The following is a 24,303-nucleotide window of genomic DNA, read 5'->3' on the forward strand; positions in this document are numbered from 1 at the left end:
GTTTATAGGCACGTGACAATGGAGGAGAAAAGTGAAGGCTGAAAATAAAGGAATAGTTTAGTGGCGCAAAACAGTGCCATTCTACAGCAAAGCAAAGGGATTGTACCTGGAGGGACATTGTTATGTAGTTGGAATTTTTCTTGCGACTTCAGAACTTAAGCCCCCGTGGCGAAGTCTATCATCTTTCCTCACTGCTCCTCTAATAGAGGAGGCCTTTGGTTCCACTTGGGTCCGCTGGTTGATTCGCCTCTCTGCTCCCATCGTGAGACCCGTTTAGGTGCATGTTATAAGGCAGCCAGAACCAATGATTTTACATGAAGCACAAGTGCTAATAATCTTATAAGTATATATTGACAAGAGCATCCACGTAAGGCTGACATGTATGGTGGGAGAAAACCAGAAGTGGCTGATGCCTTGACACTAGAAAGCAGATCCATGATGATTATACTTGTTATATATGGATGCGTGTGATGTTTGATAGGATGAGCAGTTATCATTTGATAAGCCAGCCACGAATGTTTGAAATAATATTTTGAAACCCGGGCCAAATTAGTTTGATCCAAACGCCACCCATTGATTAGAACGGTTTGGTCCAACCGCCACTGGTTAATTAAAATAATTTGGTCCAACCAATTAAACTAATTTAACATTTGGACTGGGTTGACTCGATTGGTTTAAGAGAATTAGATTTGAATTGAAAATTAAAATAGATCAACCCGGTCCAAAAAAAAATCAAGACTAAGTCACTTGGATTCATGATTTTTTTTTCTTCAATCTTTAGTTCTTTTATGTCTTCTCTTCTGTAATGTCTAATCTCTCTTTTATGACTCAAGCTCAATCTCTAATCTCTCCTCTAGCCTTTGCGTTCAGCTCTAGTGATTTAGTCTCTAGTATTGAAATTAAAAGTTTGTGAATCATGATATGATGACATGCCTTTAACTCCAGTGTTTTGTTTTGAGATCACGAGTTTGTACCAACATGTCTCTACCTCCAACTCTAGCGGTCCAGGCGTTTAGCCTTTGGTGTCGAGATCCTAAGTACTATAGACAAATCAATGCTTTATTTATATATTTAAGTGTATGAACATTATTTTTATTCAATTTTTATATTATCGGTTCAACTGTCTGTCTAACCTATTGAAACATGAAAATCATGACCTTTTGCTCTTTTTGGTTTGATATTCAATTCGAATTTTAAAACATCAGTATGAAAATATGTTAGAAGTGATTTTTGTAACTTTTTTAAAAATAGTTATTCTTATATTACGTTGATCAAAACCATCTTTTAACCATAACCAGTGGGTTCTAAAAAATATACACGACAGTGATACGAGATTGCCAGTGCCGGACAACGTTTCCAAAATCAATTCTGAAATGTTACAAGCTCTCCGTTCGTCAGGGTTCGTGCATGTTGTTTAATTGTTTTGGTCCTTTTGGACCCATGGTTGGGTCACATAACCCTGGGCCACACGTCATCTGCTGCATTCTTCACCCTGACCCTCCATTGTTTGGTCGAACTCCTATTAAAATTCTTAAGAATTCTTAACATTAAATTAAGGGAGAATGACGATTGAGGACCAGTTAAGGGCATTAATCCCAAGTGGGGACCTTAAAATATAGAAATGCTAATTAAGGACCATGGTCTTTATTTAGGATTAAAAAATAAAATAAATTTTCGAAACTGTCCCTGAGGGAAAGAAGCAAATAACCGCACAGACCAGAGCCCTACTTGCTTTGTTTTCTTGTCGCGGTCGGGTGGTTTCTCGTCTTGGCTCACTGGTGTTCATTGTCATTCATGAAGTTCTCCATAGAAGCTGTAGGATTGTGCAATCGTCAGTGAGAGGTCTTCTCCAGCATTGGTCATTTCTGTTGCACCGTCTGTGTTGTTCCATCACACTCTCTGTGGAAGCTTCGACTGCCATTGCTCGGATTTGAGCTCTTCTATACTTCGCCCAATTGCAAAGGTAAGGATTTTCATTTATGAAGTCTCAAACTTGTAGTATGTTGTGGTTTACCTGTGAGAAATGTCAGTATAAAAAGTTTGTAGTCTCAAACTCGCTCGGACTGTCGCTGTCAGATTCTTTGTTTCTAGTAGAAATTAGTTATTTTTCGGCCTGAAAATTGAAATGAAAAATAGAACTTGCTCATGTTCCCAGTTCAAAATTTTGAGTTCCTTTGAAACGGAATGCTTCTCGTGTAAATAGCATTGGCTCAATTTTAATGGTTGGCATTTGTTGGAATTTAATGTTTTCCTTTGAAACAAAATGCTTCTCGTGTAAAAGGCTTAATGTTTATGAATGTTTGTCATTGATATTTTTCTTGCTAATGTGTACGACCTGAGGCAGGAGATGCTTATTTTGGAATGTTTAGTGATGTTTTAATATGTATAATATGATAAGGGAAAATGCAACGCCTTCTTTTACTTTCTTTCACCTGTAAATTGGCCTATGAACTTCTAAAACTGAGAAATTGGTCTCTGGACTTCTATCTTTATGAAATATGTCCTTCTATCTTTACTTCCATTTTTGAATTGGCTCCTCGTGTCTGCTTTGTATCATTCTTGGTACTATTTTTGCATCCTTGAAAAGCTGGACCTTGAGGCATCAAGAAATTCATAAGTCTAATTGAATCGTTTCCATTGTTAACCTTGTCACTCTTATCTGCAACATTATATTTGCTAACTTCCATAAATTTCCTTCTCTTCTCGAGTTTAGAAACACCAAAAATCACTGTTGGTCCTTCTTTATGAAGATCGGTTCTTGCAATGCTTTGTGTATCAGTTTTAGTTTCATTCTTGCTGTTCTTACCAATGTTAAACACTTTCTCTTTCTCTGCCAAATCAAGCAATCTCAATTCATTAGGATTTAGTGGCTCTACAGCCTCAAGGCTAATTAACGTCTTATCCTTCCCTTTGTAAGCAGCCCAAGGTTCCACCCTTTTCATGTGTTGGTGTGTGTGTGGGGGTGGGTTAGTGTTTACATTCTCCCCTTATAACTATTTGTCTTGAACTTATATAAACTTAAAATATCTTGTTTCTAATCATTTTTAATTTTCAATATAACGGCTAACTTTTGAAGAATTTAGTACATGGTGCATAATTGCGATGCTTGGTTGTTGCTCTTAAGCAACATAAATTGATTAGAGTCTGTATAGTATAGATTGAACTACAAATCAAGATTTTTCATAAGAGGCAAGACATTTATATCTTTTGTACAAAGAAATTCTGTGGAGAAAACTAAGATTTGATGTTTGGTGAATTCAATAGTGCTATTATGTGTATCCATTAGTAACGTTAGATATATTCAATAGTAGTTTGTTTTTAACCCCCATTATTTGTGTGCAGGACAATGGTTAAAACAAAAGGAAATCCTTTAAGGCAAAAAAGTTGTTTTGGCTTAAGCAAGTTTAAAGAGGCGTATCGTGGCAACTATACAACCCAAGGGAATGATTTGAAAAAACTCAACGCAGAAGCAGTTGTAGCATGGAGAAAGTTGTCATTAGAAGAACAAAATCACTATAAGCGTTTGGTTAAGGAGGAAAATGATGGTGTAAAAGCTTACGAGGTACGTTGTTTTTGACCTGAAGCATGAAAAATGTGATGAATTCAAGTAATGGTGCTGACTTGTTTTTCTACAAAGTGTTCTCCGTCAAAGATGAAGAAAGTTTTTGATTATATCAAAAAGCATAAATCTTTGAGGGATAGGGTTAATAGAATAGGATTTGGTAAGCTTTTAAATATTAAATGTTACAAGTTGCTTAGAGATTTGTGCGATGAAGTGATGAAGGTATTTGATCCTCCTACATCATCCCTTTTCATTAGAGGTCAAAGGAAAGTCATCAATGGCAAAGTGGTTCATGCCTCACTTGGCTTGCCTAATGATGGGGACATGGTTGATATGAATGGAGATAAGAATAAATTAAAGTCGTTAAACAAGGAGTTTAAAAAGTATCCTATAATGTAATAAAGGACAGGATACTCTTGGGGAAAGAAAATGATAAATTTGAGTTTCTCTTCATTCTCTATTACTTAGGAAATTTTCTTTGTTCAAGTTCGAGTTCCAAAATAAGTGATAAACTATTGAAGGTCATGTCTGGATTAAATTTGGGAACTGTACATTATGATTGGCCATCCTTTATACTATCTGAGCTTGAAAAGGAGATAGCCGAATATAAAGCATGAGAGAAGAAGGATGGACACAAAAAAACTATTAAAGGATGCTTATTTCTTCTTGCGGTATGTGGATAAATTCAGATATAATTTGTTATAAGTTAATTATTTTGTAAAATTCTGTGGGTTATATGATATAGATGTAAATATGCAAATTTTCTACTTTTAAATGTTTCCATTGAAGCCAATTGAGGTGTCATTGCAAGAAGATGCTCTGGAACATTAGACAGAGGAGAGAGTGACAGCACGAGTTCAACTTGAGAAGGCAAGTGATCATGGCATTTTGTATCACCCTTCTTGAGGACATGACAGCTTCTCAGTAAAGCTTCCAGAAATGACTTCATTTTATGATCCAATAAGGGCAAAATGATGATTGTTAATTAGCAAAGTTATTTTTTATATAATTTTAAATATATGATATTTTATATGGTGCAGGACATAAAAAAGGTATACAGAGATATTGTGACCTTTACACGTGGAATTGCATAAAGACTCCTTAAGCTCCAAGATAAAAGAAGAGGAAAGGAAGTTGTTCAACAGCATGATGGTGAAGAGGAAGAGGAGAAAGAGTTGAAACATGATGACAAAGAAGAGGAAGGAGAAGAGACAGGAGATGAAAATGAAGAGGAGGGAGAATTTAGAGAAGATGAGAAGGAGGAAGAGGAAGGATAAGTAGAAGGAGATGAAAATGAAAAGGAGGGAAAATCGGGTGCACATGAAGAAGTAGAAAAGCCAATTAGAAAAAAAGATTCTAAAGGTGAAATGACACTAAGACGGTCATAACGACAAATAGTCAGCACTATTCATTCACCTTTTTTGGATGATAGAGGGAAGGAAAAAGGAGGACATGAAGAAAGAGGATAATATACAGAGAAAGAAGTTTACCAATACTGTATAAAGTCTATTCCACCCAATGAGGGACATGAGTATGATATTCAACCTTACTAGTTCATATATTCATAATCGATTGGTTGATATAATTTTGTTTTCTATAACAGGAAAATTGTAGAGATTGAGCAGTATTATCTGACAAGATATGAATGTAAGTGTCTAGGTCCTAGAGAATGGATCAGTAGTTCGGTGAGCACGTATGGTAGTTAAAATAGATCAAGTTATAGTAAAATTTTAATGTAACTGTAATTTTGTCATGTAGGTTGTTACATTAATTGGAAGACTTTTGGTCAATGAGCAAAAAGAAAAGGATCAACTTATGCGGCGGCACATTTTTGATCCAGATTTCACGGTTTGTCTTACGGTTTAATTCCTTTGTTTTATTAGGTGCTTACAAGTCACAAGTGTTACATTTTTTTATTTCAGAGAACCATAATCCACCAACAAAAAAGATGGGACTTGGATAGCCATTTGAAGGACTTTATGCCAATTACCATCGGGTATAACATAGGAGATTGTGATTTTATTTTTTTCCCTATAGTGTTTGCATTGCACTGGTTTTGCTATGTTGTGGAGCCGAAAACAGCCACAATATATTTACTGGACTCGATGCTACCATCTGGTAAAGAATCAAAGAAGAAAAAGAAGAATATAAAGAAAGTGAAGGAAGCGATGTTGCTGAAAGAGAAGGAAAAAATGACATATTTTATGGTATGCCTTTTCCCATATAATGATATATGAAATTTCTTGGTGAAAGCTTCTCATTCACTTTGTTCTTATTCTCAGAAAAGCAGGTTTGTAGAAATATTAATAAAACTAAAACCTAAACTTGTTGATGATAATTATGACTTAGAGTTGAAAGTGGTGCCTATGGAATAACAATCGACGACATGAGTAAAAAAGCTGAAATTGTATACATATAATTAAGTGTATATTTCCCAACTATGTGCTAACAAATTTTATATTTTTTGTAGATCTGATTGTGGAATGTATGTCATCTTTTGCCTTAGACAGTGGAATAATACTGCACGAGAGGAATGGGGCGGCCTTACTATACCTCCTCTAACAATGGTAGGAACAAATGTTAAAATTAAGATATAATTTATTATGTGCGACAGTTTTCTATCTTATGAGCTGACTTTATCTAATTGTGTAGGAACAATTGAATAAAATGAGGAGTGAGGTATTGTATTGATTGGTGACTCATCCACATAACAGAGTGGGCTCTCAAGTCATGACGTCCATTTCGAAGGCTTGGCATGCACGATCTAAAAGATTGAAATTATAGTGTAGACATTTGTGATATGTAAATTAAACCTTTATATAATTAAGTTTTTTTCCATGGCTTCTTGTATATGATACAACAATTAATTTTAAAAAAATCTTTGACTACATGTTTAAGAAATTTGACAAACCGTTATTGATTTTCATTGACTCACATTACTTTTAAAATTGACGTTCGGTTTTTCGCAATATATGTTACGGAATTTTCAAGTGAGGTTGGTAGAACACAAATTATGCCTAGCAGCTTATCCTTATATAATGAATTCCCAATTCACGTTAGGCTCTTTCAAAACATACATTCAGCTTTTTTTCAAGTTAAGTTAGGATATTCGCAAGAACTTTATTGGAACTTACCAAATTCTCATGTGAGGTTGCTGGAACAAAACTTGTGTCAAATGACTTATCCTTACGTAGTTAATTCCTAAGTCACATTAGACTCTTTCAAAACATGCGTTCACCTTTTTCCCAAGTTAGGTTAGGTCATTCCCAAGTGACTTTGTTAGAACCCAACTTGTGGCAGTACTTATCTTTTAACAATGAATTCCTAAGTCACTTTAGGAATGTTCACAACATACGTTAGTTATGCTTCCAAGATAGGTTAGGGAATTTCCAACTGAGGTTTTTGGAACCCAATATGTGGCAAGACTTACACAAAAAAAGAGTTCCCAAGTCACGTTAAGACATTTCACATTATACGTTAGCTACTTTTCTAACTCAGGAAATTCTCAGGTAAGGTTATCGAATCCCGATTTCTGACAGGTATCTTCTGATAAACAATGACACCCAAGTGGAGTTATTCATTTCACAACTTATGGTAGGAATTTTTCTTGCTTTGAATATGAAATTGCCAATCAACGTTATTGGTTTCCATTATCTGACAAGTCTCTTAAATGTTTGAAATACTGCAAAAAATTTAATGCCAAGTAAGGTTCTATGTTGTCAGTAGTTACATTAGCAATATCCTTATACTACGTTAGTAAATTCAACAGTCTTATGCCATGACAGCATTTTTACTCGGATAAATTTAGACCTGAAATTTTTATCAGCTTTATATTACACTGATTGCAATACATATACACCATATTTGGATCCCTTTTTACACAAAAAATATCCCAGCTACTTAAATGGTACTTATGCAGTCCTTATCAAAAAACAACATAGACTGCAATCTATTTACATAACCTATCACCTCCACAAGTATAAAAAACATATGAGGTGGCTACCTGTACAAAAGGTCATTCAACAGTAAATTCCACAAAATAAAGAAAAACTATATGCATTTCAATTTTAAACTAACTAATATGCATATGGTTTTCACCCCCTTTCAATCCCTACATTGGATTGGGATTCCTACATTTATTCTTGGTATGTCTAGATTGATTACATCTTGAGCAATGATACACATTTTTATTCTGAAACTGTGACTCTCTTCGCTTGGTAGGTGGTCGCCTTGGGGAATGTGTAGTCAGTGGTGGTTCTAAAAAGGTATTCTTTTCATAATCTTCATAATGTAGCTCAATCAACTGAGGCATGTCAATAGTTTTTACTGAAATCATTGTGGAGCTATAAATTTTTTCTTGTGTACGAATAGTGTAGCATTCTTCAACATATGAATACACATTACCCTGAACTAATTTTATTGCTACACATGCATGTGCACAAGGAATTCCTACCATTTGCCATTCTTGACAAGAGCATTCTCGCAATGTTAGATTCACTCTCAAGTCATTGTTTCCTACCTTCACTAGTATCATATTCACACTATAATGTTCAGCCACCATAACGTCAGCTCTCAATACATTCTCCCTCAATTTTGCCTCAACACGTGGTCCAACTCTGTTTGACTAATTTGCCATTTTTATCTTGCTATTGTATAGCTTCCTCGCTAATTTTGCTCGGTGTTTCGTGCTCATTTATCAACGCACATATATGATGTTTTCTCTCTTTCACTAACCAAGCATTGAAAGATTCAGCATGGTTTGATATTATATTGTCCCATCTTTTGTATGGAAATCTTGCTAACGCCCAACGATCTATATCCCCATTTATTTCTAACCATTTTGCCAACTGTGGGGAAAAAATCATTAAATGACCCATAACAACATGAAATTCTGTTTCCAACCTTACATATGCAATATTATCCAACAACTTAAGTGCATCTTCCTTGGTCATCCCATCAATCCTTCGGATGCCTCTATTAATTTTTGTAAATTCTGAGATGTAATTTTCTTTGACATGACGATAACAAAAAGCATGTTGATTGCCATCAAATATTGCACGCACTGCACCAACAATAGCATTATGCCTGTCTGACACTATGGTCAATTAAACTTGGTGTATGATCTCTCTCACATTTTCAAGAAACCAAGCCTAATTATCACATATTTCTCCACCTACTATTGCATAAGCCAAAGGAAATAAGTCATTATTTGCATCAATTGTAGAAACTGCCAGCAAAGTCCCCTTATATGGACCACTTAAATGACTTACATCGATAAACAAAATTGGACGAGCACCTTGAAGAAACCCTTTGATGAAGCATCTATATGCAATAAAAAGTCTATCAAATTTATAATTTGTCGAGGCAACCTACTTTGCAACTGTGTCTGGGTCCGTCTCCTTCAATTTCTCATAAAGTTACGGAATCAACATGTATGACTGTTGTGGAAGCCCATGTATTTCCTCCAATGCTCTATCTTTTCCCCTCAAAGCTTACCGATATGTGAGATTTAATCCATACTCTTTGTAGAGGTCTTGTCTTTTCTCATTTGAAGTTTTCTCCACATTCCCCCTCACAGCATTAATGATGATTGATGATATCAATCTTGAGTTAGCCTTTTGCTTTAATAGGAGGTTGTCTTGAGTAGAGTGCATGTGTTTATTGTGGAATTTTTTCACACATAATATAGAGGTTGTCTTCCCAAGAACATAAGTTGATATCTTCCATTTACAACCATCAATATTGCATTTGACAATCATCTTCTTAGGGCTGTTTCTCACAAATATGTAACCAAACCTATGAGCAAAGCTGTATTTATATAGTGTTTTTCTGAATACAATTACATCATCAAATGTCTGGCCAACTCTCATAAATAAATCCTTCCATTTTAACGAATTAACCTCAGGCAGTGGTGCAAGAGCATTTTGTGTTGAACATGGCAAAGAGGGTGATATACTTTCAAGTTTTTGCCTACACGGAGATCCTGGCAGTGACCATGTTATCAAATTCTCCATCCTACATTCACAATTACTTACAGGTCAATATAAATGGTCATTAAACTAATTAAACACACAAATAACTAAGAACAACAACTTACTCTATCGAATTATCCATTGCTCCATTTATTTCATTATCATTTGTCTCAACATACACATATGCTGACTCATCATTATACTTTATCAAATGTTGTACTCTCTCATCGTCTAACAGATCTATGTATATGTTTTCACTAAACTTCACTATAAATTTCAAGTCAGCTGCACCATTTTCAACTCCTGTCATTGATGACACTATCCTCAACAGCTCTTCATGATTTATGCCTTCTCTAATCAATTTAGAAATTAATCTCCCACCTTCATAGGTCATCTTTCCTTGTAAATCTTTTACAAAATGTCCATCAACATGAAGATAACAAAATACTTCTTTTGCTGAAGTACTTGCTATATGGGAAATAAACCTGGAACAACTACAAGCAACATACAAATTTAGTACTTCACAACTGTCCATTCCATAATCCCAATCTTGACTATATAAATTTAGCATCTATGTTACATTTTTCAACATTCACGCACTTTTCAACATAGATCACAAAAATTCAACATCCATGTTACATTTTCCTTGTTTTTCACTCCTCAACTTTTTCAACTGTGTTGTTCTCGAAAATCATTTATTCCGCATGTTTATATATAAAGTCTAGTAATCATTAAGAAGACTACTTTTTTTCTAGGTATAAAACAAAGAGAAATGGTGCAAGACAGCATTTGCAAAGATTAAAACATTCTTGCTGTGCGTGCGTGACAGAGGACATGTGTAAAAGAAGAAAACAGAGCAATAAAAGAGAAATGGAAGAAGAAGATGCAGACTTCTCTTCCATGCATGGCAAAGGACGAAATGTAAAAGAAGTAATGCATACAATTACCTATTAGAAGACGATTATGCTCCACTAATTTTTTCCTAACATTTTCAGCGCACGAGAGCACACTCCATCAATATTTTTCCCGCTAAAAAACAAGAAAACAGAGCACACAAGATGATCTTCTTTCTTGTTACCTTTTAATGTTTAGTGAGGGGTAGTTTTGTAAACTCAAGTTTGTTTTTTATCTCACTTAAAGACCATGGTCTTTAATTGGGATTTCTATTTTTTAGGATCCCTAATTAGAATTAATGTCCTTAGGGAGTCTTCAATTGTCATTCTCCCTTAAATTAAATCTAAATCGAAGCCTTCATCACCCGAATCGAATCAAATCGTCAAAAGTCCAGGTAGCTTATGTCTTCTTGATTTTCAGTCTAACCAGGTATCTCTTCCTTATCCTCTTGTTCGGACCTTAGGTCCCAATTTAGTTTATTTTTAAATTTTAATTTTAATTAAATCTATAAAATGTGCGGGACAATACAAGGGCCCCGAGTGTTTTGGTTTTGCAATTCCTTTCGTTCCGACATACTTCCAGTGCTCCTGTTGCTCTGCTTCCAATCTCTTCCCAAGCTTCTCTTTCTTCCCGTAGGTCACAGATCTCATTCTCTTCATTCCAAAACCCTTACCCCATACCCTCGATTGCCATTTTCTTTTCTCGTTTTCAAATTCAATCCGCTTTCTCTGAAAACCTCCCCGTTTTATTGCCTTTACAACTCTGTTTCGATCTGTTCGATCAAATCTTCCAGATTTCAATTCCATTTTCGAACAGAGGCAAGAAAACATAATTTCGTGACGCATATATTTATATATATACTGCCTGCAGGCCATAACCCAGAGCGCTACCTGGTGTATGGGTTCTAGGGTTTTGGTTTCGTTGACTTTTGAACGCGGAATCTGAGTTTTTGAGTCGTGCCTTTCAGACGTGCTTTCTGCTTCGATCTTCCAATTCTGAATTACTGCGATCTACGCAAACGCTACTCTGAGCGTGGCTATTTTACTCCTTGTAGATGCATTGTCTTTCGGACGACAACTTCTAGGATTCCAGCTTCAAGCTTCAAGGTGAAAGTCCCCGTTCCTGGTGACGTATCTTTGAATTCCGAGGTGCTTAAAAGTAAAATCCGTTGTATTTTCCTTTTTGTTGGAATTTACTTTTGATGAAAATTTGGTTGTCTGAGAAGTGAATAATCTGTTATTTGCCTCTTGCCTCTAGGGGTTTCCTTTCGTTTTTCGAGCGATTGGACAAGCGGATTCTCCATGGATAATGACAAATCCTCAAGTTACGGTGGAGGTCTTCCACCTTCGGGACGTTATTCAGGCTTCTCGCCTCCGGGAAGCTCCTTCAATGTGAAACCAGAAGCATCCTCCTCCTCCTCCTCTTTTCCTCCACTGGTACCGGGTACCAGCTCGGACTCTAGTTGCTTTAGTCATGATATTAGCAGAATGCCTGATAATCCTCCTAGAAACAGGGGTCATAGACGGGCCCATTCTGAGATTCTCACCCTGCCAGATGATCTTAGCTTTGACAGTGACCTTGGTGTAGTTGGAGGTGCTGATGGGCCCTCCTTTTCTGATGAGACCGAAGAAGACTTACTATCGATGTACCTTGATATGGACAAATTCAACTCTTCATCCGCGACATCAGCATTTCAAGTGGGTGAGGCTGCAGCATTAGCTCCGGCGCCAAAATTAGAAACATCAGGAATCGCCACCTCTCCTGCGGAGAATGCTGCTGTTGATACTAATGAAAGGCCCAGAGTTAGGCACCAACATAGCCAGTCTATGGATGGGTCAACAACCATTAAACCCGAGATCCTAGTGTCAGGTTCTGAAGAAGTTTCTGCAGCTGATTCCAAAAAAGCAATGTCAGCTGCCAAGCTTGCGGAACTTGCCTTAGTTGACCCAAAGCGTGCAAAAAGGTTTTTTTTTTTTTTGGGTTGTTTAAGTCTTCTTGTTTTGCCAATTTAGCTTGCTTTAGGGACCTGATGCAGGTTTTGTAATATATTTCTCTTGAGTGTATTTTATATATAATATGCAAACATCCCTCCACTGCGTGGTACAGGTGTGCCTTACTCTTATTTGCGCTGCCTTTTAATCTTGTTTTATGCATTATTGTTGAGCTTTAGATGTCAGAATTATGCTGGATTGTATTTTGGTGTATTCTTGAATCTGATTCTTAGACAATCTCGCATTGATGGACATTTGACTGACATTAATTGTTGAGATCGGAGAATTTAGACTGAATATGCTGAGTATTATCATGACGTGATTTTATTATTTGTCATTAGTGTTGCTGGGTTTTGAAATTCTGTCACTTGATATTTCTGCCCATTTGAATCTGATACTGAATCTTTTTAGTTAGGTTATGACTCCTGATCTATTAAAATACACTGGAAGTAGTCAAGGCAGGACCAAGCACGTTCAGTATAGTAGAGGAACTATTGAAGTAATGAGAAGTTAGACATTTTTGAATTAGTTGAATTCTACAAAAAAGACCAACGAAATTATATGAACCTCCTCTTATTGTTATACGTATGGCCCATACGCGTCATCAAATACTGCCTCTGTTTCTTTTTGTATGACAACTTTTAAAAGGTGTAGTTGGTTCTATTTGTAAGACACTTTGCAAAATCTAGGTAGTAATTAATATATGTTCCCCTCAAAAATGTCTGAGAAAGGGTTCTTTTAATTGGAAAAATAGATATTTGTGGAAAGATGAGATAATTTTAAAGACGTCAATTTGTTTTCTTGGTTTGTGTAAAGTAGGTAATTTTGTCTTGTTAAAATGGGGAGAGAATAGGTTTTTTTTTTTTTGGTTGCCCCAAATCAGTCAAATTATTGGTCCTTAGAGCAGCTATGCAAGGCAAGTGTTCTATAATAATTTGTTTTTTTCCTAATTGAACTTCAGTTTTGCTTCAGTTGCATGGGAATATGATGTGTTCTCGTAACCTTGACAAGAGAGTGAGTGAGAAGAGAACAGAGGAATAGGGAGTCGGAGAAATACACACTGAATTACTTCATTGAATGGTTCAAACCATAGGCACATATACAAAGTAGGTGTTTTATTTATAGACTCAGCGCCTCCTTACTAATTCTAATGATTCCAAGAGTCACTTTCTTAAGTAGCTACATAACATCATTCCCGTCACTTGGTAATTACAGATAAATACTCAAAGAATAACATCATGCCATTACCATTTGTGGTTTACCTTGTTTTCTTGAATCTAGTGGTGTCTAATATATCTTTCCAGAAGTTTTGTTGATATTGTGTTGTCAGAGCCATGTAAAAAATAGGGGAGTGTACTGCCTTTTAGTTTTGTTGGATACCATGACTAAAATTGGCATATGTGCCACAGGATATGGGCAAATAGGCAGTCTGCTGCGAGGTCAAAAGAGAGGAAGATGCGCTATATTGCTGAGCTTGAAAGGAAGGTGCAGACCCTTCAAACAGAAGCAACATCTTTGTCTGCACAGTTGACTCTCCTGCAGGTATTACCTCAGTGGATGATCAGCATATTATGGGAGTGAATGCTTTAAATGATGGTCCTTTGACCTTCAGTACTATGGTGGTTGGTTATTACCATGTTTCCTTTTGATTCAAAAGCTGATAGGAGAATGTTAATCGAATTTGTTTGTTTTTTCTCTTTTACTGGGCAGAGAGATACAAATGGGCTGAATGCAGAGAACAGTGAGCTGAAGCTGCGGCTGCAAACCATGGAACAACAAGTTCACTTGCAAGATGGTAAGCACATGCATACATGTTTCTAAGTTGTATGGCGTACCTTAGCATTGTTGTGAGTCTAATTTTATTAACTGACTACATAAGCAGTTAAGCCAGTTACTTTATTTTGATAATTTTCATTGGATTTAATTATCATAATTTTCAAGCATGACGTTGAAATCCATGAAAACCAAAATTTGGATTCAAGTTTTAGGTCATTGATTGCCAAAAGTCTTAGTTGATCAATGGTTCCGGAGTTAAGACATAAACAGTTCATCCTGATCTTTGCTCAGATAGATGGACTGATATGAATGCCTATGGCTGGTAAATCAATATCTACTCTATTTCAAGGGAGATTAGTACAATTAATCGATTATAATTGTTGTTCTGATGTAGCTTTAAATGATGCGTTGAAAGAGGAAATTCAGCATTTGAAACTAGTAACGGGGCAGGCTATGATGAATGGAGGACCTGTGATGAACTTCGCTCCTTTTGGAGGAGGGCAGCAATTTTATCCTAACAATCACGCCATGCACACTCTCTTAGCAACGCAACAGTTTCAACAGCTCCAAATTCAGTCTCAGAAGCAGCAGCAGCAGCAGCAGCAGCTGCAGCAACATCAACTGCATCAGCTTCAGCAGCAGCAACCGGGGGACTTGAAAATGAGAACAACTACTCGTTCACCAAGCCCCAAAGATCGAAATCCACCTGCAGCCAAGGATTGTTGAGGAATTCCCAATCACTCCTTAAATTCCTATTTGCCTCCTGCTTGGAGGCTGATTAGGCTGTTAGCGATGTTATATTGATTTATTCCTAGTAGCTCTGCATGTGGTCTGTCTTAGAGTATGATATTAATGTGTTTGCGCTTTTACTGTGTAAGGTTGACTTCTGTCGTTTAAGACTACCTCGAGGTTCTTTCGCTTGCTTTGATTTGATGGTTCATTTTATACGGTGGTCGCATGTTTATATTGCAAATGGCAGTAATAGGAAGTTCATTTTCTTGGGGCATGGGGGACAAGGATTTTTATGAGATTTTGAATATTTATCTCAAGCATGGAATTCGTGGTGCGCTGCTTTGGTAGCATGTTTTCTGTCTGAAACGCAATCCAATCGGATTGTCCAATATATGACAAAGTGGACGGTGCGTGCATACATGCATTTATTTATAAATGAAATGGTTTACTCGTGGCGGAGCTTGGCTTCGAATCCTGGGAAGTAATTTATTGATTTACGAAGAATCAAGCGTCACTACACATTAATCTGGCAGATGTTTGAAAAGGTTGACTTCCGATTATTTTATCGAGCTTACACTTAGGAAATTTATGGGACAGAAGAACGCAAGTTTAATTCCAGGGGCGGGTCCATCCTCCATTCCCATTTTTCAGGGATATTGTGCGGCTGATCCACGTCCATATCTACGTGGTAGAGTACCCCGGGCCCCCACCGCCTTCCGGCACTGTCCACTCTATGTTTTGATTTGGATCTTTGATATCGCATGCCTGCGTGTGCAAGAAACAATCTGTTAAACCATGCAGCATACACAATTTTTTCTCTCTTTTGGATTACCAGCATTTGAACCCGAACCCAGGTAATTCACTGTCAAGCAATGGACCACAAAGGCAAAAGTCAGCTGGTTAACCCAATTCAATTCCTGCCCGACCGACATTTTTATTCCGAGATGAAGCCAGACTGAATCCTACTCGAGATTTCAGGTGCAAAATCACAGAAATGTTCCTCATATATTAAACTACAGTCTTCTGATTTGATCTGGAATGCTTACCTTGCAATGTAAGCAATTTTGAGCATTAATCTGCAATTTTGGCTGATTCTGCTCATCCGGGACATACCTGTATTTGAGACAGATCAAGGAAAAATCCAAAACCTGAAAGTCCTTTGGAATAAAGCAGTCGTAGAAAGGCATTACTCATATACTCGTGCAGGACAATATCGCGACTCAGGACCAGCATACACAGGTAAATTTACAAGTTCTGGAATCTTTGGATCTCTCAACCGAAGGTGAGGAGGTTGATCGTGTTCATGATTTGTGTTGCTCCTACAATGAAAATAAATATTTGCATAAATGCTTACAAAGCGAGGTTTAAAAAAGCTGCAAATTATGTATTTGTTGACTCCATCCGCCATTACTTTTGTAAGCCACAAAAATATTATCATCAAAGGAGGCGCGCGGTATCAGCGGTAAAACTTTCCACCCTTCTCATTCACAATAAAGTGAAGTTATGGCTACATGCAGGAAATTCCTTTAAGTTGTCCTGCATCTCCTCAGGAGAGACTTTTCTCAGCCTTAATCTCAGGTCGGAGGTTGACATGACACTGCCGCATGCTCTACAAACTGTCACTCTCTTGTCCTTTTACAAATTGGTTTGGAAGAAGAAAAAGACACCCTCATATAGGAGTATATGGGAAAAGGCAATGATTTGGTCTTCAGACTTTGCCTACAGCCCTAAAATATCCAGAGATTTAGGAAAAGCCAATGTATTTTCCCCCAAAAGCAGGAGCATTGTCTTTGATCAAGTAATTAAAGGAGATTACTAGAATTTTAATTAGCTATTAAAGAACTTGTGTAGGACCTTTGCCATTTTCCCATCACCACATGCAAATTACTTTTACGCCAATGACATGCATTATTCTACTAGCAAGTGTTAAGTTACATCACATTATTTTACACTAAATGGCAAAAGGGTGAAGAAGTTACGAGCAAGTGATGGTGAAGAAATATGATTGGCTTTTACACATTGGCCCTTCGACTTTTGTCTTTTCTCAACTCTTAACCTGCTCTTCCCTCTCCAGTTTCTGTTTACACATTCTGCTAGTTATGTACGAGTTTGGTGACCTCCAGCCCTTTACATACTTATGGGCACAACTTCCTTCTCATTACCGTTACCTGGTTTTCTTCCTGTTACCGGTTATCAATTGGTTCGGCACTAAGCAATAAAGAAGAATTCATTATCTCAAACCTGTGCAATGAGGTAGGTACATCAAATGAGAAAACACCATCCGGCTTTGGGTAGGGCATAGGAGAATATAACTTTGCAGCCTGCAAAAAATGTCAAGAAAGTTGGACACCACTAAACTCAAGGGTCATAGTTTAAATTATCACATCTTACTTGGCCTTCTTCCTATTATTAATAGGCTCTACTTTTAAAATCTGAATCGGAGTTAATTGCCTTTATGACGTTATAGTGCCTCATATCCAGAATTGAATTACTGAGATTTTTCAGCAAAAATAATTCTAACGCAGCGCAAATGCAACAAAACACAACGTGCTTTGGGACTAGAAGTTCCATGAATTGAGAAAGACATATTCTATTTGATTTGCCAACGACCCCATCTCCCTCATGCCCTTTGCTACAGTGCCCACAATTTGTGCAATAACATTTTTCTGATTGAAAAAGAAACATTTGATAAAAGGAAAGAAAACCCAGAAGAGAACAAGACATTGTCCTAAATTTAAAATAACAAGGATGGAAACCCTCACATAACTGTCAGTCACTAAAAAATCATGAGCAAAGTAACAAATACCATCCTATTAAGTCAAAACATGTGTATGACAAATCTTATCCTATTAAGTGGGGTCAGCTACATAGATCATACAATACCATTGTGCTCTATTCATAACCAACTTTTCCAATATACCATAAGCAAAGCATGTATATATAAAAAAATGTATATTCCTAAAACTGCAAGCTGCCACAAAGCTTAGGCACCCTTCATCCATCCAAAACCTCTAAACAAGTAGATTTTCAGGGCATATCTATGTATCAATGAGGATAAAAAATAGTCATTTTCCCATGAAAGCAAATTCTTATAAATACATTAAGTTACATACACTAGACTAATTAAGCAGTTTTCTTACATGTGTAGCTTCATGATCAGGTTTACCATGCTTCAAGGTAATTGGGTGCCTTCCCTTGAGCAAGTAACTGCAGGGCAGAACACGGGGGTAAGAAAAGTTTGAGTATTGGAAAGGCAAGTACAAGAAAATGAGTCCCGGTTATTCAAGTGATGAGGATAAAATGAGAAAAGGTATATCTTACTGTTCCAAAGCACTTATGGCAAGCCCTGGAATAAGTCCATAATCAAAGGCCTACAATAAAAAATAGCCATTTTAATTGACGATCTCAAACAGACAGTAAAAATCTTCAGCGTGGAAAAAAAAAAAATCAAGGTTATGCTTCAAATGGGAGGGGAGGTAGAGATAACAGAAAATAAGCCAACGGCTTGCTTCACTGACTGGTCGATAGTTCCTAGCTCTGAATAGTTCTTCCCAAATCCATGAATTCCTCAAAGCATCCCAGTATCTATCCATTTCCAGACCTTCATTAAGCATACTGAATGTAGCTTCAGCTGCAAGCATCCCTTCAAAAGAAGAATGAGATTTATGAGACTACATGCATTAACACCATAAACCCTGATAGCTCAATATGCTACTTGTTCTAGAGTTAAATCATAAAGGCAATATATAAATAAAAAATTACAATTTAGATGGACTATATAAATATTGTTATCTGACACTCCTTTGACCAAAGCTATATGAAAGAACACCTTTAAAAGTTGTTGACCGAGGCTTCCTAGTTGACATTTCAAATGGCTTGATAAATAATAAAGTACAATGGTGTTGTATAATCATATAGCCAATCCCACCTAGTGGGATAAGGCTTGTTGTTATTATTTGTTGTTCAATTTGGACAAAAACATATCCTCAGTAAAAAAATATAAAAGCAAGCAATAGAAGTATGGTCAAGCCATTACCTGATTTCATAGCTGTGTGAGTTCCTTTTATCTTGGGCACATTTAAGAAGCCAGAAGAACATCCAATAATTGCTCCTCCAGGGAAAACTGGATATGGGATAGACTGAAATTCAACTAGAATCATGTTTGTATTTGTATTACAAAAATATGTCAGAGTAAGTTAATCTACTGGTAGGAAAACAAAAATTATTGCAGTTTTCCTTCTCTTGCTCCTCATGGACATGGCTATAGAATATCTCTGGGAAATTAATAATCAAACTTGTCCATTGATCTTTTCAACCTTAACTAACTACTAACTACCATCAAATTTTATGGTAGAAAAGAAATCATTAAAGCAGTTGCTGTTTGGCACACACATAGGGTTCACAATTCATTAAAATAGCATATATACTTTTACTTTCCAAGTATCTAAAAGAAGTTACAGCTAGCGTACCTGCAAACCTCCTTCATTTAAAGTTCTAGCTCCATATTGGAGAACTGTTCCACCTTCCAGAAATGTTTTGATTGCAGGGTGATGCTTAAGTTTCTGGTCAGCCGAATGGAGAGAGAAGCATCAGGGATTGATAAAGTGAAATGCCTCTTAGAAGTTTCAACGACAGACAATATTTATATAGCAAACCAAGAAACCTAACAAAAGGTTAAAAAGTGAAAAAAATACAGATATAATTGTTATATTTTCCAAGCTAAGTCATGACTTGCTTATTTATATAAAGCATGTTTATACACATATATCTTGAAAAACTCCATCACTTGAGCCGTAAAAGGATGAAAAGTTCACCTCAGAAGCGTCAAAATGGCTTAGCCAGGTTATATGCCATGAAATTCTGTACGTTATTTCTTAGAAAAATATGTAACTAGAAAACTCAGATGCCATGGAAATAAAGATGGCGAAAAACATCGTGTTAGAAGAAATACCCAAATGACATGCCACATTGTATATCATGAAATTCCAGATGTTTCTGCATAATTGTGTAACAAAGAGGAAGATATAATGATTCTTCCCATGAAACCGTTTTAGCAACAAGTTATTGTCCTTTTATCCCAAGTAATCAAAAATTATGACGCAGGAACTAAAGTAGCATATACATGAAAATAGAAGTCTGAGAACTTCTCAAACTAATAAAATTAAAATATGAATTTTACCTGAAATTCCTCATAAGGATTCATAAAAGGGTTCTGATAGTTCAAAGCAACCACAAGGCCTATAGATATCTGTCACAGTGAAGATTAATATAGTTGAAATGAAAAATACGTCATTACCAAAATGAGATATACCGTTAGCTGAAATAAAAATATTTATTAACAAGGGGAAATTTTGGGGTACCAAAACAATTTATAACCATTAACATAGCTGCATGAAACTTGTGAATAACTCATCCCATGTTGATTTCTAGTCAGAACAGGAACCAATAAAGAAGGGAGATAGATGACTCCACTGAATTGAAACATGTAAATTTCTCTGTTTTTTTTTTTTTTTGGGCATAAAATGGTGCCATGGAATTTCAAGGGACAATCAAGCATTCAGAAGGAAAAGGTCAAGTAATACAATTCACAGTCTAAACATCAAAGATCCATATTGCAATAAAAATTTGTAATTTTGCGCATGCAGGCAAAACTAAAGTAATCTAAGCTACTACAACAATGATTACTAAATAAAAAGGAACTGCCTTAATCAATTCAATGTAAGTTCTAAACTAACGAATTTCTTGTAGGAATGCAAACGTCCAGAATTTAGGAAAAATATGAATCTATGACTGTTGAAAAAAAAAATCTTACTTGTCTATCATTCATGTGATACAGAAATGATCCCCCATAAGTCTTATGATCCAAGGGCCAGCCCAGTGTGTGAAGTACAGCCCCAGGTTGGTGCTTTTCAGCATCAATTTCCCAAACCTAAGATATAAAGTAGATATAAAGTTATGTAATGTAAACCCAGGTAAGATAAATATTTAAGCATGAAGGATATCACTTTTGTTTTTGACATAAAAGACATAAAGATTACCATATCATGCACATACTAAACAAAAGAACACTAACAAGAAACATTCCCCTTTTTCACTAAAATGAAAGTGAGAACAAAATTATCATAAAAGCATTGCTTCAAGCAAAGGAAATTGTGAAGTAATCATACCTCTTTAATTCCCAAGGCATATGTCTGATGTTGTGCACTACCCTTCTCTCTCAGGTTGTACTTCTTAATGATTTTCTGTAGGGTACAGTGGTACGTTGGGAATGTGATAGGAGATTTTGGTATTAAAACAACAAGTGGCAGGAAAAACTAGTGTAACAATTGATAAATTCAATTTTAAAACCTCTGATAATGATCCTCGGCATCCCTCAGCCAGAAGTGTTGTGCGACCTGCATGATTGGTTATGTATATAATTTTTTGGCAATCATGTATTCAAATAATTAACACAATAATACAACTAGCCTAAAAAAGGCTTAAATAACTAAATGCACAGAAAAACAACAAATACCTACAGGTCTTGAGTTTTCTATAAAAAAAAAAAAGAGCTCGATAACTAAAAGTGCTTTCACAAAGGTCTAACCATGCCTAACAGTACTTGTTATGACACTATTTTTACATGTGTTATCCGGGGTCTTAAATCAGATGTTAGGAAAGAAAACCAACTACTGATCAAAACGTACAAAAGCATTGTCCTTTCTTTTAGGTCTGAAAAAGCAATCTTCACTAGACCTCTTTTAGCAATATTATATGCCTTAGCAGTAAAAGGTTAACACTTTCTATCAACAACCAAACAAATCATATGCTATGCACCATGCCTAAAAATGTTAATTTCCCCAGTTCTCCAAAGTAGAGGTGAGAGAAATTCACCAATACTTGAAAAACCAACCATTTTAAACAAAGTGAAGCATGGAAGTTTATATGCCAGTGCCACATACAGAAGATGACACAAACATCTTCCCAAAAAACCAGTGGCAAAGCAATTAAAGATTTGCATGAGAGAAAGAAAAGTGAGCCAAGGAGAAACCTTTGATCTCAACACCACGTTGAAAATTTTCCTTCTTTGAACCATCTTTTGAAATTCCCATATCATTAGTCCTAATGCCAATAACTTTGCTGTTTGCATCAAATAATATCTGACCAAAACAAAAACAATGAACACAAAAAATTGGTGGCAACAACAAAGCAAAAGGAGAGAGTACCTCACTAGCAGCAAATCCTGGATATATTTCTACTCCCAACTCTTCAGCTTTCACTCCCATCCAACGTACTAACTGACTAAGACTGTATTAGAGGGCCCAAAATAAGAAGCTTCTATTTTTTTCTTTAAAAAAAAAAAGTATACAAATACATGCATAAACACAAACACAAACACACATAGTCAATCTAGATAAGCAGAACAGAGCAAGAATATGAACACAATTTTATAATAAACAGTTTTTACATGAAAAAAAGGAATAGTCATCAATGATAAACTGTATCCAATAAGTGAACTGTCAGATATCTATAGCAGTCTTCTTTTTAGAATTTCAAATTTGTACCAAGTATTGGCAACAGATGTTTTCATTTCTACCAGGAACAACCAACTATTGGATATAATTTTTTTTTTTTTACGCAAATGTGTTCAGCTAATTAAGAATGATTAAAATACAAAAGGTTCACAAATCAACAAGCCAGAAACAGTTTCAAATATGAGGTTCTGGAGAAACATCCTACTGAAATCGATATGGTAGAACCTGAGGTCCAATTAACAACAAACAAAAAAATTCAATAGATAGCATGAGAGATGAAAATAAAATCATAACCTTATTACATAATTTCCCTCATTGTTGAAAGGACAAGGAAGTGATAATGCCCGGTCCTTGGTCAGGAACCAAAACTGATCAGAAGTAACAGGGGTACTGATTGGAGCCTGCAGATAACCATAATGGAATCAGATTAAAAAAGGGGGGGAAATAGTAATTAAACATACTTCCATAAACTATAAGCTCTATACTGTTCTATCACCAGAAAATACTAATAGAATCTTTTAAAAATGCACAAACAAGAGAATATAAATTGCGCTCCTGTGGCCTCAGAGCATCATAGTTACTTCCAACCAAAGAAGCATGGGCATTGCATCCAACATGGATATTGCGACAGGGAAAATAATCAAAATCTGAAGAATTTAGGTGGTGTCTAACACATAATGGACATCGAAGCAACTCATTTTATGAAGTGTTCATTTTCGTAGATTTGCTTTAAGTTACAAAAACAAACTTCGCTGTTTATCTACCCTACTACCCTCCACGCCCCCTCTAAAAAGAAGGGGGGATTCAAACAGGTAAATGCAATATAATTTGGGATTACTGCATACAGTCTGGCCTTTACTAAGAGTATATTTATATTGGAGATATGAGACAGAAGCATAATGCACCTCTTCTTGCTTCCACCTCGGGAGAAGTTCATCCAGCGCTCGGGGTTCAAAAACGTTTCCAGAAATAATATGAGCACCTAACAACGTGAACATGGATAAGAAGAGCGGAAAAATGAAGCTAGATAGGTTACAGGAAAACTAAAGGTGTGACTAGAATTTTAGAACTCGCAAGGATCAAGCGAGATACATCAATTTACTAATGGAATCAAAAGCTTGATGACCAGCAATACGAAATATGCTTCCGCCAAAAGACTTGTATTAGAACTCGGGCAGTATAGCAGTTTTAAAATGAAAGAGTGGAAGCCAAAACTTCAAGAACTATCAGTCATACGATGAACTTGATTGAAATTATATTTACAGCGCAAAATCAGTAGTCATAGATTGGCTAGTACAAGGGCGCAGGCGGTAGTTCAAAGATTGACAAAATAATCTTATATGAGGTTGTGAAACATACCGACTTCGGCACCTTTCTCGACGACACATACTGACAAATCGACATCATTTTCACGACACATTTGCTTAAACCGAATCGCCGCAGATAACCCGGCAGGTCCTGCTCCGACGATTACGACATCATACTCTATGGACTCCCGGTCAGGCTCGGTACTGAAACTCCTGAAATTTCCAGTTCCCATTTTGCTCAAACTCTTCCGAATTGAGAGACACAAACCATTATCGGAACCAGCGGCGTTAGAATATTGAAGTAGACGGCGAAAATACGAAAAAACATTCGAAGCCGGGCGGTCGTGAAGGTTGGAAGGAGAAGAAAACGGAGCAAACTGAGAACGGAAGACTGAGGAAGTGGCCGAATTGAAGGAACTAGAGAGCGAATGGAAGCGATTGGACTTGAACAAGAATCGAAACTGGGGCATGGCTCAGATTTAGGACTCCCGCGCTACTACTAAGAAAATTTTAACGAAGGAGAAGTAGGTCTTCCGTATACCATCTCTCTGGGAC

The 24,303-nt window shown here is 36.4% G+C and overlaps 3 protein-coding genes across 12 annotated transcripts; 2 read left to right on the plus strand and 1 right to left on the minus strand.

The window, feature by feature from the left end:
• Window positions 1-262: 262 nt before the first annotated feature.
• Window positions 263-6,390, plus strand: LOC129313471 (uncharacterized). 2 transcript variants are annotated; one of them, XM_054956618.1, is made up of 8 exons: window positions 263-277; window positions 1,801-1,963; window positions 3,343-3,562; window positions 4,603-5,209; window positions 5,321-5,410; window positions 5,485-5,558; window positions 6,033-6,129; window positions 6,215-6,390. In XM_054956618.1, the coding sequence occupies exons 4-8, from the start codon at window positions 5,204-5,206 to the stop codon at window positions 6,251-6,253; spliced, it is 306 nt and encodes a 101-aa protein (XP_054812593.1). In that variant the 5' UTR covers window positions 263-277; window positions 1,801-1,963; window positions 3,343-3,562; window positions 4,603-5,203; the 3' UTR covers window positions 6,254-6,390. The 2 variants fall into 2 exon arrangements, 1 of the variants encoding a protein (XP_054812593.1); XR_008593953.1 differs by lacking the exons at window positions 263-277; window positions 1,801-1,963; window positions 3,343-3,562 and having other exon boundaries at window positions 4,628-5,209; window positions 5,321-5,769.
• A 4,447-nt stretch (window positions 6,391-10,837) lies between these two features.
• On the plus strand, window positions 10,838-15,140 carry LOC129313665 (probable transcription factor PosF21). Of its 5 annotated transcripts, none has more exons than XM_054956962.1 (6): window positions 10,838-10,857; window positions 11,483-11,576; window positions 11,686-12,391; window positions 13,829-13,961; window positions 14,130-14,214; window positions 14,590-15,140. In XM_054956962.1, the coding sequence occupies exons 3-6, from the start codon at window positions 11,730-11,732 to the stop codon at window positions 14,919-14,921; spliced, it is 1,212 nt and encodes a 403-aa protein (XP_054812937.1). In that variant the 5' UTR covers window positions 10,838-10,857; window positions 11,483-11,576; window positions 11,686-11,729; the 3' UTR covers window positions 14,922-15,140. The 5 variants fall into 5 exon arrangements, with proteins under 5 accessions (XP_054812937.1, XP_054812935.1, XP_054812939.1 ...); XM_054956965.1 differs by lacking the exon at window positions 10,838-10,857 and adding an exon at window positions 10,976-11,060 and having other exon boundaries at window positions 11,483-11,586; XM_054956961.1 differs by lacking the exon at window positions 10,838-10,857 and adding an exon at window positions 10,977-11,060.
• Window positions 15,141-15,388: 248 nt separating this feature from the next.
• Window positions 15,389-24,303, minus strand: LOC129313664 (electron transfer flavoprotein-ubiquinone oxidoreductase, mitochondrial). Of its 5 annotated transcripts, XM_054956958.1 has the most exons (18): window positions 23,801-24,298; window positions 23,347-23,423; window positions 22,736-22,842; window positions 22,133-22,214; window positions 21,958-22,066; window positions 21,276-21,322; window positions 21,095-21,169; window positions 20,740-20,856; window positions 20,107-20,175; window positions 19,397-19,489; window positions 18,964-19,066; window positions 18,446-18,570; window positions 18,249-18,298; window positions 18,068-18,134; window positions 17,169-17,248; window positions 16,118-16,246; window positions 15,974-16,040; window positions 15,389-15,692 (listed from the first exon to the last, which is right to left on the minus strand). In XM_054956958.1, the coding sequence occupies exons 1-18, from the start codon at window positions 24,216-24,218 to the stop codon at window positions 15,609-15,611; spliced, it is 1,899 nt and encodes a 632-aa protein (XP_054812933.1). In that variant the 5' UTR covers window positions 24,219-24,298; the 3' UTR covers window positions 15,389-15,608. The 5 variants fall into 5 exon arrangements, 2 of the variants coding, with proteins under 2 accessions (XP_054812933.1, XP_054812934.1); XR_008594023.1 differs by lacking the exon at window positions 15,389-15,692 and having other exon boundaries at window positions 16,020-16,040; window positions 16,118-16,654; window positions 23,801-24,303; XR_008594022.1 differs by lacking the exons at window positions 15,389-15,692; window positions 15,974-16,040 and having other exon boundaries at window positions 16,907-17,248; window positions 23,801-24,302.

This window comes from Prosopis cineraria, unplaced genomic scaffold (genome assembly GCF_029017545.1).
Source record: "Prosopis cineraria cultivar Desert tree isolate PC_DT_omini unplaced genomic scaffold, ASM2901754v1 PC6, whole genome shotgun sequence".
Taxonomy (NCBI): domain Eukaryota; kingdom Viridiplantae; phylum Streptophyta; class Magnoliopsida; order Fabales; family Fabaceae; genus Prosopis; species Prosopis cineraria.

What these genes read in the sequence shown, in the direction of transcription:
- LOC129313471 (XM_054956618.1), top strand. An exon ending in TTTTTGATCCAGATTTCACG is followed by an intron (nt 5,411 to 5,484) that starts GTTTGTCTTACG and finishes TTTTTATTTCAG; the next exon opens with AGAACCATAATCCACCAACA. An exon ending in TTTATGCCAATTACCATCGG is followed by an intron (nt 5,559 to 6,032) that starts GTATAACATAGG and finishes TATTTTTTGTAG; the next exon opens with ATCTGATTGTGGAATGTATG.
- LOC129313665 (XM_054956962.1), top strand. Translation starts at nt 11,730, where the DNA reads ATGGATAATGACAAATCCTCAAGTTACGGTGGAGGTCTTCCACCTTCG. An exon ending in GACCCAAAGCGTGCAAAAAG is followed by an intron (nt 12,392 to 13,828) that starts GTTTTTTTTTTT and finishes TATGTGCCACAG; the next exon opens with GATATGGGCAAATAGGCAGT. An exon ending in ACAAGTTCACTTGCAAGATG is followed by an intron (nt 14,215 to 14,589) that starts GTAAGCACATGC and finishes GTTCTGATGTAG; the next exon opens with CTTTAAATGATGCGTTGAAA.
- LOC129313664 (XM_054956958.1), bottom strand. Translation starts at nt 24,218, where the DNA reads ATGCCCCAGTTTCGATTCTTGTTCAAGTCCAATCGCTTCCATTCGCTC. An exon ending in GAGGGAAATTATGTAATAAG is followed by an intron (nt 22,215 to 22,735) that starts GTTATGATTTTA and finishes CCTCTAATACAG; the next exon opens with TCTTAGTCAGTTAGTACGTT. An exon ending in TGTCCTGCACGAGTATATGA is followed by an intron (nt 16,041 to 16,117) that starts GTAATGCCTTTC and finishes TCTCAAATACAG; the next exon opens with GTATGTCCCGGATGAGCAGA.